Genomic DNA, 13,314 nt, shown 5'->3' on the forward strand with positions numbered 1-13,314 from the left:
ATTAGCACTGTATTGTCTGATTAAAAACTGAAGTTGTATAGCTAAGGTTTTTTGTAGGTTGATGAACACATGCTTTAAAAAAAAACCTCTTGACTTCTGAATAGCTGCACTGCTTTTTACAGTTTGTTCTCCTTCATATGTCAAAGACCGTATACTCGAATGTGTTAAAAAATGTTTTAAAAATAGTAAAGTGAATGTTATTTCTAGTATAAGCATCAAAATATGGGGAATTTTGGATTTTGGCTTTTTAATTTTTAATATGTACGAATGCCCCAGTATTTCACGGAGTTGTATGGCACCTTAGAGACCAAATTATTTTGTGTCATGACTACCATCTTATGCAGAATACCTACCTGGGAGTAAGTGCTATGGAATGTAACCGTGCTTTACTTCCTTCTACATAGGTTCTACATGCAAGACATACTGAGCTTTAACTAACACTTGTGCTTCAGTCAGCTGAAATGCAACTTTTAGCTTTTAATTAAAAATGAACAATCTTACAAAGGAATGTTACCATTTAAACTAGCTTCCTGCTAATCCAAGAAAATGATAGAAATATCTAGCCTCTGTTTGATTCCTCACTTGGGTCTTTTTTGTTCTCTCTGTGCCATTGTAAGTTTTACAGGCCAAAAGAGAAAATTATGCCCATCAGTGGAGCAGTTTAAAGAAGCTCCCACTCCGGCTCACACAAGCTCCGGCTCACGCAAGCTGAAGGGCGGGGGGCTTGTTCAGCTGAGAAGTGGGTGGTTCAAGAAAGCCCGCTTCTCAGCTGATCAAGCCCCCTGCCTCCAGCTTGAGTGTCCCTCAGCGGGGGCTTCATTAAACTCCTCCACTGAGGCATGGCAGCCGCACACCCTTCAGCGGAGCAATATAAAGAAGCCTCCTTCCTATGCAGTCCTTCTGGGATATGAGGGCCAGAGCTCGATTGCGGTTTTACCCAGTGTTTATTGCAGGTGAAGCAGCCATTACTCTCTGTCCCTCATACCGGTCCTAGCGCATGTATTGATACAACGCCCAGGCCTAGTGTACACCACAACCACTCACACATCACAACCACACAAGTGCCCTCACAATTAAGATTAGAAAAAGCATTTTAGCTCTTTCCAAACCTGATTTGGGAGGTAGGAGTGATCCTCCTGAAGAGTGATTAATTTTCCCTCCCCAGCTGCTTGAGGAAGACCTGCCCCACGCACGCACACCAATTAGGCTTCTCTTGAAGCCAAGTTTTCACCCTAATTGGGGTGCAGAGGGGCTACAACTGGGGACCATAAAACCATTGTTAAGACATCTGTCGAACAAGCAGGCCGAGGGATGGGGGGAATGATTGAAGAGGAATGGAGCCGAGTTGGAATCCTTTGCTCACATAGGACTTGATCTTGCCCCTGGTGTTACACCTATGAAAAAGGTGTTAACAAGAATTCAAACACTTTCTTAGTGGAGCACTTCAGATGGCTGCTGCCTCTGTCTTTCCCAAATCTCAGAATAAGATTCCAGTTTGGCAGCCAATTGCAACACATCACAAACAACAAACCACCAAGGAAGATAGGAAGGGTAGATGGATAACTCTTGTGCTCTCAGACCCTTTACAGGTACTCTGCTTCCGAACTCCAGACACACACATGCACCAGGAATCCCAAATCCACTGCAGCAACTGGAAGCTGAAGGAGAAGCCACCCTACATAGGTAATCTGGGTGGGTGGTGGGTAACCAGGGATGTGGTGGTCCATTCCTTAAACTACGACTTCTGAGCATCCTCCATCTGTTCCTTATAAGCATCCCAAAATGTGCAGAGTACGTGCACCCATGGCCAGAAGGTTTTCCTCTCCTACCCTAGAACAGAGTTTTTCAACCTTTTTAGGTCCATGGTTCCCTTGACCAACAACATTATTTCTGCGGCACCCCTGTGAGACTCAGAAGCCCAGTTATGTCACCCCTTGCCTGCAGAGCTGGTAGCCCCTCACCCGTATTCGAACACCCTCCCTTGTGGAGTGTTCCCTCAGCCTCCTCTTCTCCCCTCTCCTTGGGAGTCCTCTGGGCAGCCGCAGTTGATCCCCCTGCCCAAAGGAGAGGGGCCTCCTCACACTGTCCCACAGAGGCCTGGGAAGCACCCCCTGGCAAGCCCCAGAGGCACCGTTCACCTGGGGAGTTTGTAGCCAGAGCTGCTGCAACAAACAGCTGTAGAAGCCTTTGGGAGGCAGAGATATGAGAGGGCACCAGAGGAGAGAGGGGCAGAGGCCAGTGTTGCCCATGGCACCCCTGACCATCATTCAAGGTACCCCAGGGTGCTCTAGCACAGTGGTTGAAAACCACTGCCCTAGACGGAATGTCTAATCTGGATGAAAGATTGGATAACACTGGAAAGAACAGACATTTTAGACCTTGAGAGTCACGAGTGAAACCAACCACCTGTCTCCTTGATCCTTGCCCATCCTGGCTTATAAAAGCTAGCCGGGAAGGACTGGGCGATGGGCTTCGTGGGGTGGTGAATGCTTCCCTCCGTGAGGGAGCCTTCCCAGACCCGCTGAAAGAGGCGGTTATTAAACCGCTTCTTAAAAAACCATCTTTAGATGCGGCCACGATGGCCAACTATCGCCCAGTCTCAAATCTTCCATTCTTGGGCAAGGTGATTGAGCGAGCGGTTGCCGAACAACTCCAGGCACGCCTGGAAGAAGCGGACCATTTGGATCCCTTCCAGTCGGGATTCAGGCCTCATCATGGGACTGAAACTGCCTTGGTCGCACTGGTTGATGATCTCCGGCGGGCTAGGGACAAAGGTGAGAGCTGTTTCCTAGTTCTGTTGGATCTCTCAGCGGCGTTTGATACCATCGACCATAACATCCTTCTGGACCGTCTTCAGGGGCTGGGAGCTGGAGGCACTGTCATACACCGAGAAGGCCCTCTGCCTGGTTCCCTGTAGCTTTGCTTCTCGCAATGAGGGAACCGCCAGAAGACCTTCGGAGGAAGACCTCAGTGTCCTGGCTGAATGATGGGGGCAGAGATGCTCCTTCAGGTATACTGGACCGAGGCCGTTTAGGGCTTTAAAGGTCCGCAACAACACTATGAATAGTGCTTGGAAACGTACTAGAAGCCAGTGTAGGACCTTTAGGACTGGTGTTATATGGTCCCAGTGGCTACTCTCAATCACCAGTCTAGCTGCCACATTCTGGATTAGTTGTAGTTTCTGAGTCACCTTCAAAGATAGCCCCACATAGAACTCATTGCAGTAGTCCAAGTGGGAGATAACCAGAGAATGCATCACTCTGGCGAGACAGTCCGCGGGTGAGTAGTGTCTCAGCCAGCATGTCGGATGGAGCTGGTAGACAACTGCACTGGACACAGAATTAACCTGTTCTTCCATGGACAGCTGTGAGTTCAGAATGACTCCCAGGCTGCACACCTGGTCCACACCCACCTGCCCCACAAAGGGAAGTGCAACCAACTTCAATAAAAGCCAAAAATCCACTCCACCTTTTCTTAATGCTAGCAAAACTTGTAATGTGCTCTTCTTTGCAGGATCAGAACCAGGTTACATTGAAGCAGAACCGTCGCAGGAGAGAGACACTCTACATTTGATGAGTAAGTACTTTGCCCAGAACAATGTTAACTCCAATGGGTCTTTCCAAATACTGATGCCAGCAGAGCTAAGAGGTGAGAGCATTCTTGTTTGAAGAAAAAGGACATAGGCAGTGGCATCTAGAATAAAAAGACTCTTAAGTGTTGGCACCGTTTTTCATTTACTCATTACCTGGGTCACAGCTAATGTCTTGTAACACCTTGCCTATGTTTCTCTTGTCTCCTCAGGCAATCCAGCAACCATCCTGCATACACAGAAGCAAGAATGCTCTTCGCAGAACATGACATGCAGACCACAAGGGATGTCTACAGCTTCAGCAACCGCCAGTGAGAAAGCAGCTTTTTTCTCTAGAGTTGCTACCATTTTATTCCTACAGGGTTTTGTGCCTTTGAAAGCTGAATGACAGGCAGTGTGGCAAACAGGTGCAACCGCACTCGGGGAAGTCTGCACCAGTGAACCCCTCTGGCTGTTAACAATGTTTTCGAAGGCAGAGGACTCCTGTGGAAACAAAAATATGGCAACCCCCACTGTGTGGTACTGTCAGGCCTCACTCCACAACTGGTATTGTTCCACAAAATCTGTGACTGAATTGCTTTTCTTATGGTGGCTAAGCAGTTAGGGAAGCCTTTCCCCTTCTTGATCACCTCAGATGTCTTTAGAGGACATACAATGGAAGGGATTATCCACAACAGCCCACCTGGGTTGAATGTCTGTATCTTGCCTATGTTTGTGCCTTCTGTGTGTCATTAATTGGTGGACATCATGAGCAGGATCATAAAACTGGCCTGCACAAGAAGCCAGAAGAACTGATACTACACTGTAAGATACAGTGGACCCTCTGGATACAAATTAAATTAGTTCTGGGGGTCCATCCGCAACCCGAAAAGTCTGTAGGCAGAGGTGCTGCTTCTGCGCATGCGCATGGTGCAATTGAGCGCTTCTGTGCACATGTCAAGCGTGCAGAGCACTTCTGTGCATGGCGAAACCTGGAAGTATACACTTCCAGGTTCACCACGTTTGTAACCCAAAAGTTATGTATCCAGAGCGGTATGAAACTATAGGGTCCACTGTATTAAAATAAGATGTAAGAAATAAAACATTTTAAAACCATGGTTCTGTTTAGTCACTTGACCAATTGAACTGATGAGAGATACCTCTGTTTCCTTCACTAGCCTCTGTTGCAGTTCTGCTTGTCTTTTGACATCTTAATTAACCAAACTGGATACTTTTGTTTAAAACATAATAAAGACACTATGCCACTGAAAGGTAACTTTAACAAAAACATAAAACCTTTTTTAATGGAATTCTGTTTTTCTCTCTCCCCCTTATCTGAAATACAACTTTGGAAGAATGCTGTACAAATGTCAAGAGAGAGGACAGTATTGGAGAATTTGCAGATGTGGAAGAAATATCGCAGTGTGAAGAACATCTTCTAGATTTTAATATGGTAAGCTTGGCAAATATTTTGCAATAGCCAGCGCAACTGGAAATCAGTTCTAAGTCACATGTGGAACCCCAGTGAGTAGAGGAGATTCCCCGTTTCAGAGTTTGCCTCTCAGTTTGTGGAGAGGGGCAGGGAGAAATAAGGCTTGCAGAAGTGTTCATATGAGTAGAGTGCCTGAAGAGAGCAGGCACTGGAGGTTGCAGAGGAGCAGTTGCTGACTTTCCTTTTCAGACACAGCTTTTCACATCATGTTGAATCCTCTTATAGATGTGATGGGCCCCAGAGGGTGCAGTGAGAAGTGGGGAGCATGAAAGTCCCTATTGTGTGCATGTAACTCTCTTTGGATCTCAGTCAAAATGTGTGATCATAGTGCAGTAACACTGAGATTTAGCTTTTCTGTATATAGGATTACCATACAGTGGTACCTTGGTTCTCAAACGTAATCCGTTCCAGAAGTCCGTTCGACTTTCGAAACATTTGAAAACCAAGGCGCAGCTTCTGATTGGCGCAGGCACCCCAGAAACAATAGCCGACAACCGCGTCAGATGTTTGGCTTCCAAAAAGGTTCGAAAAGGATCGACCAAATTTGGACGTCTAGAGGGCTGGCACCCAAGACCAGAAAGGTGGAAATCTGCCCAAAAACATGCTCCGACCACAACGCCTTGAAATTAGAATTCAGACTTACTCAAACCGGTTCCTTCAGATGGAGGATGAATGACACCCTTTTAAGAGATCAAGAGATCGTGAAAAAGGCCCAAAAAACGTTAAAGGACTACTTTGAGATAAATTTGAACACTACAGTAGAAAAAAGAACGATTTGGGACGCTAGCAAAGCGGTCATGAGAGGGTTTCTCATACAACAAAATTCAATCAAGAAAAAGCTCTGGAATGGAAAGAAAGACAAAATAATGGAGAAGATTCATCAGGGAGAGAAAAAATTGAGAACCAACCCAAAGTCAAAAGAAGTGCTGAGAGAAATCAAATTCCATCAAGCACAATATTCTAAATTGATAAATCAAGAAATCGAATGGAAAATTAAACAGATGAAACAAAGATCATTTGAATCAGCAAATAAATGTGGAAAGCTGCTAGCTTGGCAGCTGAAAAAAAGACAAAAGTTAAACACAGTCACAAATCTAGAGATTGAAGGAAGAATGGTTCAGAAACCAGAAGAAATTAGGAAGTGCTTCCACAGATATTTTAAAGAACTGTATGCACAGGGGCCACAGAATCAATTTGAGATAGACCAATTCTTAAAGACAAATGGATTATCAAAAATTACTCAAGACAAAAGAGTAATCTTGAACACTAAAATAACTTCACAGGAAATTGAAGGTGCCATTCAGAGCATGCAACCAGGCAAATCTCCAGGCCCGGATGGGCTTACCTCCAAATACTATAAGACTTTGAAGGACTACTTGATACAACCTTTGATGGAGGTATGCAACCAGATCATGGATGGGAAGAGGGCACCAGAAACGTGGAAAGAAGCTTTCATCACATTGATACCTAAGACAGAATCTGAAAAGACCCAGCTAAAGAACTACCGTCCCATCTCACTCCTGAATGTGGATTACAAAATATTTGCAGACATTTTGGCAAGTAGACTTAAAAAGGTCTTAAATGAAGTAATTCACAAGGACCAAGCAGGCTTTCTCCCTGGTAGACATTTATATGAAAACACCAGAAACATCATTGACATCTTAGAACTCTTGCAAACCAACAGGAACACAAGGGCGGTGTTAATCTTTATTGATGCGGAGAAAGCATTTGACAATATATCTTGGATGTTTATGAAGAAAAACTTAGAAGGGATGGGAGTGGGACGGGGGTTCGAAAATGGAATAGAAGCAATTTACTCAGAACAGAAAGCTAAATTAATAGTGAACAATGTGGTGACAGAGGAATTCAAAATTGAAAAAGGGACACGACAAGGGTGCCCTCTATCCCCTCTTTTATTTATATCAGTCCTGGAGGTGCTATTGAACATGATTAGGGAGGACCGGTTGGTACAAGGGATAGAGGTCGGAGTGAAACAATATAAATTGAAAGCTTTTGCAGATGACTTAGTTTTGACATTACAGGAGCCAGAACCCAGTACAAAAAGAGTTCTAGAACTTATAGCAGAGTTTGGTCGGGTGGCGGGATTTAAGTTGAACAAACAAAAGACTAAGGTTCTGACCAAGAACTTGACATCCACAGAAACAGAGGGGTTCCAGAGAGAAAAGAATTAAATGTGGTTAAAAAAGTGAAATACCTAGGGATTTATTTGTCTTCCAAAAACTTGAATTTATTTAGAGATAACTATGAAAAATGTTGGTTGGAAATCAAAAAGGATTTAGAAATTTGGTCAAGACTGAAACTTTCCTTGTTAGGTAGAATTGCAGCTATAAAGATGAATGTATTGCCGAAAATGTTATTTTTGTTCCAAACCCTACAGATCGTGGACAGAGTGGAATGTTTCGGAAAATGGCAGAAGGAAATATCTAGGTTTGTCTGGCAGGGCAAAAAGCCTCGAATAAAGTTTAAAATACTAACTGACTCGAAAGAAAGAGGAGGGTTTGCCCTGCCGGACTTGAGGTTATATTATGAAGCTGCAGCCTTCTGCTGGTTGAAGGATTGGTTCTTGCTAGAAAATACTGATGTCCTAGATCTGGAGGGTTTTGATAATGCTTTTGGTTGGCATGCATATTTATAGTATGACAAGGTTAAAGTTCACAAATTGTTCAAAAACCATATTGTCAGGAAAGCAATTTTTGCAGTCTGGATGAAATATAAAGACTTATTAGAGAGTAAAACCCCGAGGTGGCTATCACCGATGGAGGCCAAGGCTCGAAAAAGGCCCAATATGGAGGCCTACTGGCCAAAATATTGGGAAATAATTGAAAAAATTGGAGATAACTGGAAGCTGCAGAGCCAGGACAAACTAAAAAATAAGGTGAGAGACTGGTTACATTATGCTCAAATTCAAGAGGTTTTTAAAATGGATAAAAAGGTTGGTTTCCAAGTGGAAAAATCGAAATTAGAGATGGAACTGTTAGAACCAAAGACTAAGATACTTTCTAGAATGTATAACTTGCTGCTTAAATGGAATACACAGGATGAGACAGTTAAATCTGCCATGATAAAATGGGCACAGGATGTTGGACATAACATTTTGTTTGAAGACTGGGAAAGGTTATGGAACACCGGAATAAAATTCACGGCATGTAGTGCCCTGAAAGAAAATATTTTGAAAATGATATACCGGTGGTACATGACCCCAGTCAAGCTAGCTAAGATATATCACCTGTCTGACAATAAATGTTGGAAATGTAAGGAGGCAGAAGGGACATTCTTTCATCTCTGGTGGACCTGCCCAAAAGTGAAGGCTTTCTGGGAAATGATTTATAATGAACTGAAAAAGGTATTTAGGTATACCTTCCCTAAGAAACCAGAGGCCTTCCTGCTGGGCATGGTGGACCAGAAAGTGTTAAAGAAAGACAGAACGTTGTTTATGTATGCCAGTACAGCAGCAAGAATACTTATCGCAAAGAACTGGAAGACACAAGATTTACCCACGTTGGAGGAATGGCAGACGCAGTTGATGGACTACATGGAATTAGCTGAAATGACCGGCAGAATCCGAGATTTGGATGAGGAATTGGTTGAGGCGGACTGGAAAAAATTTAAAGACTATTTGCAAAAATATTATAAGTTGTATGAACCCTAAGATAGTGCATGTTACTGGAAATGTTATGCTTTAGCAAATATGATTAAGCAAATGGCAAAATAAGTGATAAAAGAGAAAAGAAGATAAAGTGAATCAAACATATTATGTTTATTTTAAAGGTATCAAATTTGAGACATAATACATTGAATACGGATACATAATAATTGAAAGTGGTAACAAGGTTTGAAATAAGGTAACAAATTGCTGATATTATTGTTACAAAGAATGCAGATCCGGAAGGTGTGGGGAAGCACAATGGTGTTTTTTTTTTTTCTTTTTTTCTTTTGTTAAAAAAATCAGAAAATTGTTTCTTGTATTTGATTTGTTCTGTATTGTTTGGAATGTACAAAATTATGAAAAGAAACACAATAAAAAATATTATAAAAAAACAACAACAAAAAGGTTCGAAAAGTGGAACACTTACTTCTGGGTTTTTGGCTTTCGGGAGCCGAAATGTTTGAGTACCAAGGCGTTCAAGAACCAAGGTTCCACTCTACAATGTTTGAATGTTTATTTACTAAGGGAAATTTTATATTCTCTTTTGCAAAGCTGTATTCTACATTTTAATTTCTTAAATCTATAGGTTTCTTCTGTACATGAAGCAAGGTGTGCAGATCCCAGAAGTTCTGAAACAAAATCAAATGGCATTAGGAAAAAGCTATACTCCAGTGACAGCCCCAGCTCTGAAGGCACAGCATCAGAAGGTGGAAATGGATGGGCAGATCCTTGTGAAGAGCTTTTCTCTCGAACTCAGCTATAAAAACTGCAGAGTAAAAAAAGTATGGTTTAAGAATAGCATGAGATGGAAAACTCTTCCTGAAGGTCTGTGACTCAGCAATGAATTGATTTTCCCTTTGGGTTAATGGATTCAGAAGTGTATTTATCTTTCTCTTCTTGATATTTTATTTTCAATAGTTGGGAACATTGTCCCATTGAAGGCTTTTTTTCTCTCCCTCCAAACTGTTAGTTCCTTAGCCATTTGGACCTAGATTAGATTGTGTTGTCAAATCAAGAATGGATGTGCATGTGATTTGTCATGGTAGTATCACTGCTCTTTTGCATCTTAGCTGCAGTTATTTTTATTTTTAACTGTAGCCTTATCAGTATTACTATCTAACTAGCATTGCAGTTTCCACAGCTATTCAGATATTTTATCTTTTGGCTTTTAAGATTTGGGAGATAAATACTTAACACTGTAATCTATCAGTGCCTTTCTGAATGTGAGAGGACAACATGTGTGGCTTGTCCAGTCTTTAAGATCTTCTAACTTTGGAGTAGGAAAACTAGGGCTGTGCTTTAGAGACTTTCAGAAACTGTGTTTTCTATTCTAGGATCTCTCCTCTTAACTCGCATATAAACTAACACAGTTGAAACTATTGTTTGTTCTTGCTAACTGAAGAAGCCAAGGATTTTTTCAGGCCTGGGAAAGAAACACTATTCCCCCCCCCCTTCTTCCTTCCCCCTCATTTCTTCTCTGTTCATCTCTTTCAGGGCTCAGTACTGTAAAGTAGATGATTAAAAACAAAATGACCCTATGTCTTGATTCCCAAGCACACTTACTTCAATGGTACTTAGGTGTAAGTGTAGTTTGGGTTGCACTGTTAAACCCAATGGATAAATTTAATGGATGATGAGCTTTGTCACAAGCTGCAAAGATTTTGCTTGAATAACTAAAATAATCTTGGAATTCAGTGTTTGGTAATTTATAGGCGAAGGATTAGTGTGTCACTCAAAACAAATCCTGTGGCTCCTGCAGTTGGCTACTATTGTGGTTCTAATTTAGTAAATCTTGTAGCGATCTTTGTGTCCTGAGAGAATGTTAGGAGTAAGTTGTGTGTTGTGGGTGGGAGTGGGGAACGTGATGACGACTTACATGTGTGATTGCAGTAGTGATTGTTGCTTTATGTGACCTGCTCTTAAAGTTTATTTTAACATAGTCAATGCATCTGTCAAGTTGTAACTGTGCAAGACTATCAACTCCTTGTGCTACTAACGTATTATGCAAATCATAAGAGCCAGGAGGAGCAATATTGGTTTGTACCATTTCATAGTTTTAAAAAAAAGATCTATACAATAGCAGCATGTTTAAGACATCAGAAAGTGCAGAAAGTTTACTATTGACTTGAAAATGCTAAGCCATTAATTTTGATAGGCAAGAAACTCCTAACAATTATAGTTGTTTCAAATATTAAGCTGAACTGGCTTTGAAATTTTTATTCTGTGCTAGTGAGCTGAACTAAATTTGAGTTTTGTTGCCTTTTCTTAATTGATAGTACATGACTTAAGATCTAGGGTATCAACACCTTGTAAGATTGCATGTATCCTTTCTGTTGAAACTTACTCCATTGGCTTGGTTTGTACTTTCCAGGGAAATGTTATTAATAACTGCTTTTAAGCTACATTATTTTAGCATTCATACAACAAATCTTTAGAGTGTTTGGGTTTTTTTTCTTATTTGAGATTCGGGATAAGTTTTTATATATTTACTTTCTTCTGGAGCTTCCTTAAAAAAAGTTGTATAGCACATGCACTGAGAATATTGTCTGTCAACATGAAAGCAAAAAGAGTGAGACTGATAAATCATAATGATTAACTAAACTAGTAAGTCATTATTACAATAAGAAATGACCAAATGGAAATATTGCAGTGGGCGAGAAGAACCCACACTTTTTAAAACTCAGCTTATTTAGGTAGATCTCAGTGAAAGGGTTGTTGGTTACATTATGATTTAATATTTTAACACCTTTGAAAATGTACATGTTTCATGTGTGGGCAATAACAAATAATATTTATTTGTTCCATAATTGAATGGAGAAAATTCTGAAGCTTTCCAGGGAGGAGGTTGACGTGTGAGTTTGTGTTTTGTTTTTTTGCAAGGATAATTTAAAAGTGGAGATGCTGAAATGCACTGTGGTCTGAGGCGCATTGCATATCCATAGCACTGAAGGATCAGTTTTTTCATTCCTGGGCTGAATTTGTTTCTACTTTTTTGCTTCAAGTGGTTGTATTGTTCTGATTTCACATACACCAGAGTAACTGAATTTGTTTTTTGTGGAGTTACTTAACACCAAATAAAAAGATAAAAGGACTGCTTTGTTGGTTTGTCTGTTGTTATAATCAATGTACAAAATTCCCACTCACTATGAGAAGCAAGGTTACATAGGTTGAGAGCTCCTGGGCTTGTCTGTGGTGGGACATATCCCTGTGGTCAGACTGCAACAATTTTCTTGAAGGTGAGACAAAGGATGCAGGCATGACCCTCCCACCCAAAGAGATAACTCTTAACAGCCTATGTTGAAACAAAGTCTTCGGACAGGGGAGACAACCTAAGGCCCAGGGGCTGGATGCGGCCCAATTGCCTTCTAAATCTGGCCCACGGACGGTCCAGGAATCAGCGTGTTTTTACATGAGTAGAATTTGTGCTTTTATTTAAAATGCATCTCTGCGTTATTTGTGGGGCATAGGAATTGGTTCATTTCCCCCAAAAAAAATATTGTCCGGCCCCCCGCAAGGTCTGAGGCACAGTGGACTGGCTCACGGCTGAAAAAGGTCACTGGCCCCTGTCTTAGGATAACCTAGACACAGAGCTGAATACAGCACTCAAAAATGGTGCCTGCTTCTCTTCCCAAAATGCCCAGGCCAACAGAGGAACAAGACCTTTAAGTATACAGTGGTACCTCAGGTTAAGAACTTAATTCGTTCCGGAGGTCTGTTCTTAACCAGAAACTGTTCTTAACCTGAAGCACCACCAGAGCACAATTTCTGTTCTCATCCTGAAGCAAAGTTCTTAACCTGAAGCAATATTTCTGGGTTAGCGGCGTCTGTAACCTGAAGCGTCTGTAACCCGAGGTACCACTGTACAAGAATTTACTAAGGAATTCTAACAGCTTACCAAGAAGTCAACAGCCAAATGGGACAAAAATTTCTGAAACCTTTTGAGTAGGGGTGGCCTCTATCTGGTTTTCAACATTACAGTATATCACTAAGCTATATCACAAGTATAGCATGTGCACAGGGTTGTTCCCGAGTCACAAGATAAAACACTTGCTCAAGACGTAGTGATCAATTTTGCATGTTACGTGTAGAAAGGGGATATAATGTGGCACCTGTGAAGCATACATGAACTGACAATGGTCAACCAGTGCTTGTTTTGCAAAACCTGTCACCTGAAACCCTGAAGCATCATCAAGAACTGAAACTAGTGGCCATCAAACTGGCGGAAAAATAAATCATTTACACCCCTTTAAATTGATGATCCAAAAAAGTGGCACACTGCATCAAATTTAAAGGAGCTACCTGAAAGTTGTAAGATGATCAACAAAGAAGATGATCAGGAGGAAGAACAAGAGTACCAGGAGGAAGAATGATTGCCGCACTGTGGACCCAGAGGTCACCAAACATTTTAGACCAGTGGACACATGTTAAATTTTGAGAGCGCTCTGGGCACCACTCACAAAATGGCTGCCATGGGGCATGGGGTGGTAGGCAGGAAATATTTGGGAATGCCTTGGTGGCTGAAATGAGGCAGAAATTACAGCCTCCAAGACTTAAAAGGAGACTCTGAGGAAGGTGAGCAGGATTTTA

The 13,314-nt window shown here is 41.7% G+C and overlaps 1 protein-coding gene across 12 annotated transcripts in view; it reads left to right on the top strand.

Annotated features, from left to right (window-relative positions):
- The window catches only part of KIAA0232 (KIAA0232 ortholog), a 51,569-nt gene extending 39,751 nt beyond the window's left edge, over positions 1-11,818 (top strand). For 11 of the 12 annotated variants that reach the window (XM_028738308.2, XM_028738314.2, XM_077933532.1 and 8 more), the window contains 5 exons: positions 1,579-1,683; positions 3,514-3,576; positions 3,802-3,900; positions 4,924-5,021; positions 9,314-11,818. In XM_028738308.2, the coding sequence (XP_028594141.2) occupies positions 1,579-1,683; positions 3,514-3,576; positions 3,802-3,900; positions 4,924-5,021; positions 9,314-9,490 (542 nt within the window). In that variant the 3' untranslated portion in view covers positions 9,491-11,818. The remainder of the gene's footprint in view (positions 1-1,578; positions 1,684-3,513; positions 3,577-3,801; positions 3,901-4,923; positions 5,022-9,313) is intronic. The other variant, XM_028738315.2, reaches the window with a different exon arrangement.
- Positions 11,819-13,314: the final 1,496 nt, after the last annotated feature.

This window comes from Podarcis muralis, chromosome 8 (assembly GCF_964188315.1).
Source record: "Podarcis muralis chromosome 8, rPodMur119.hap1.1, whole genome shotgun sequence".
NCBI lineage: Eukaryota > Metazoa > Chordata > Lepidosauria > Squamata > Lacertidae > Podarcis > Podarcis muralis.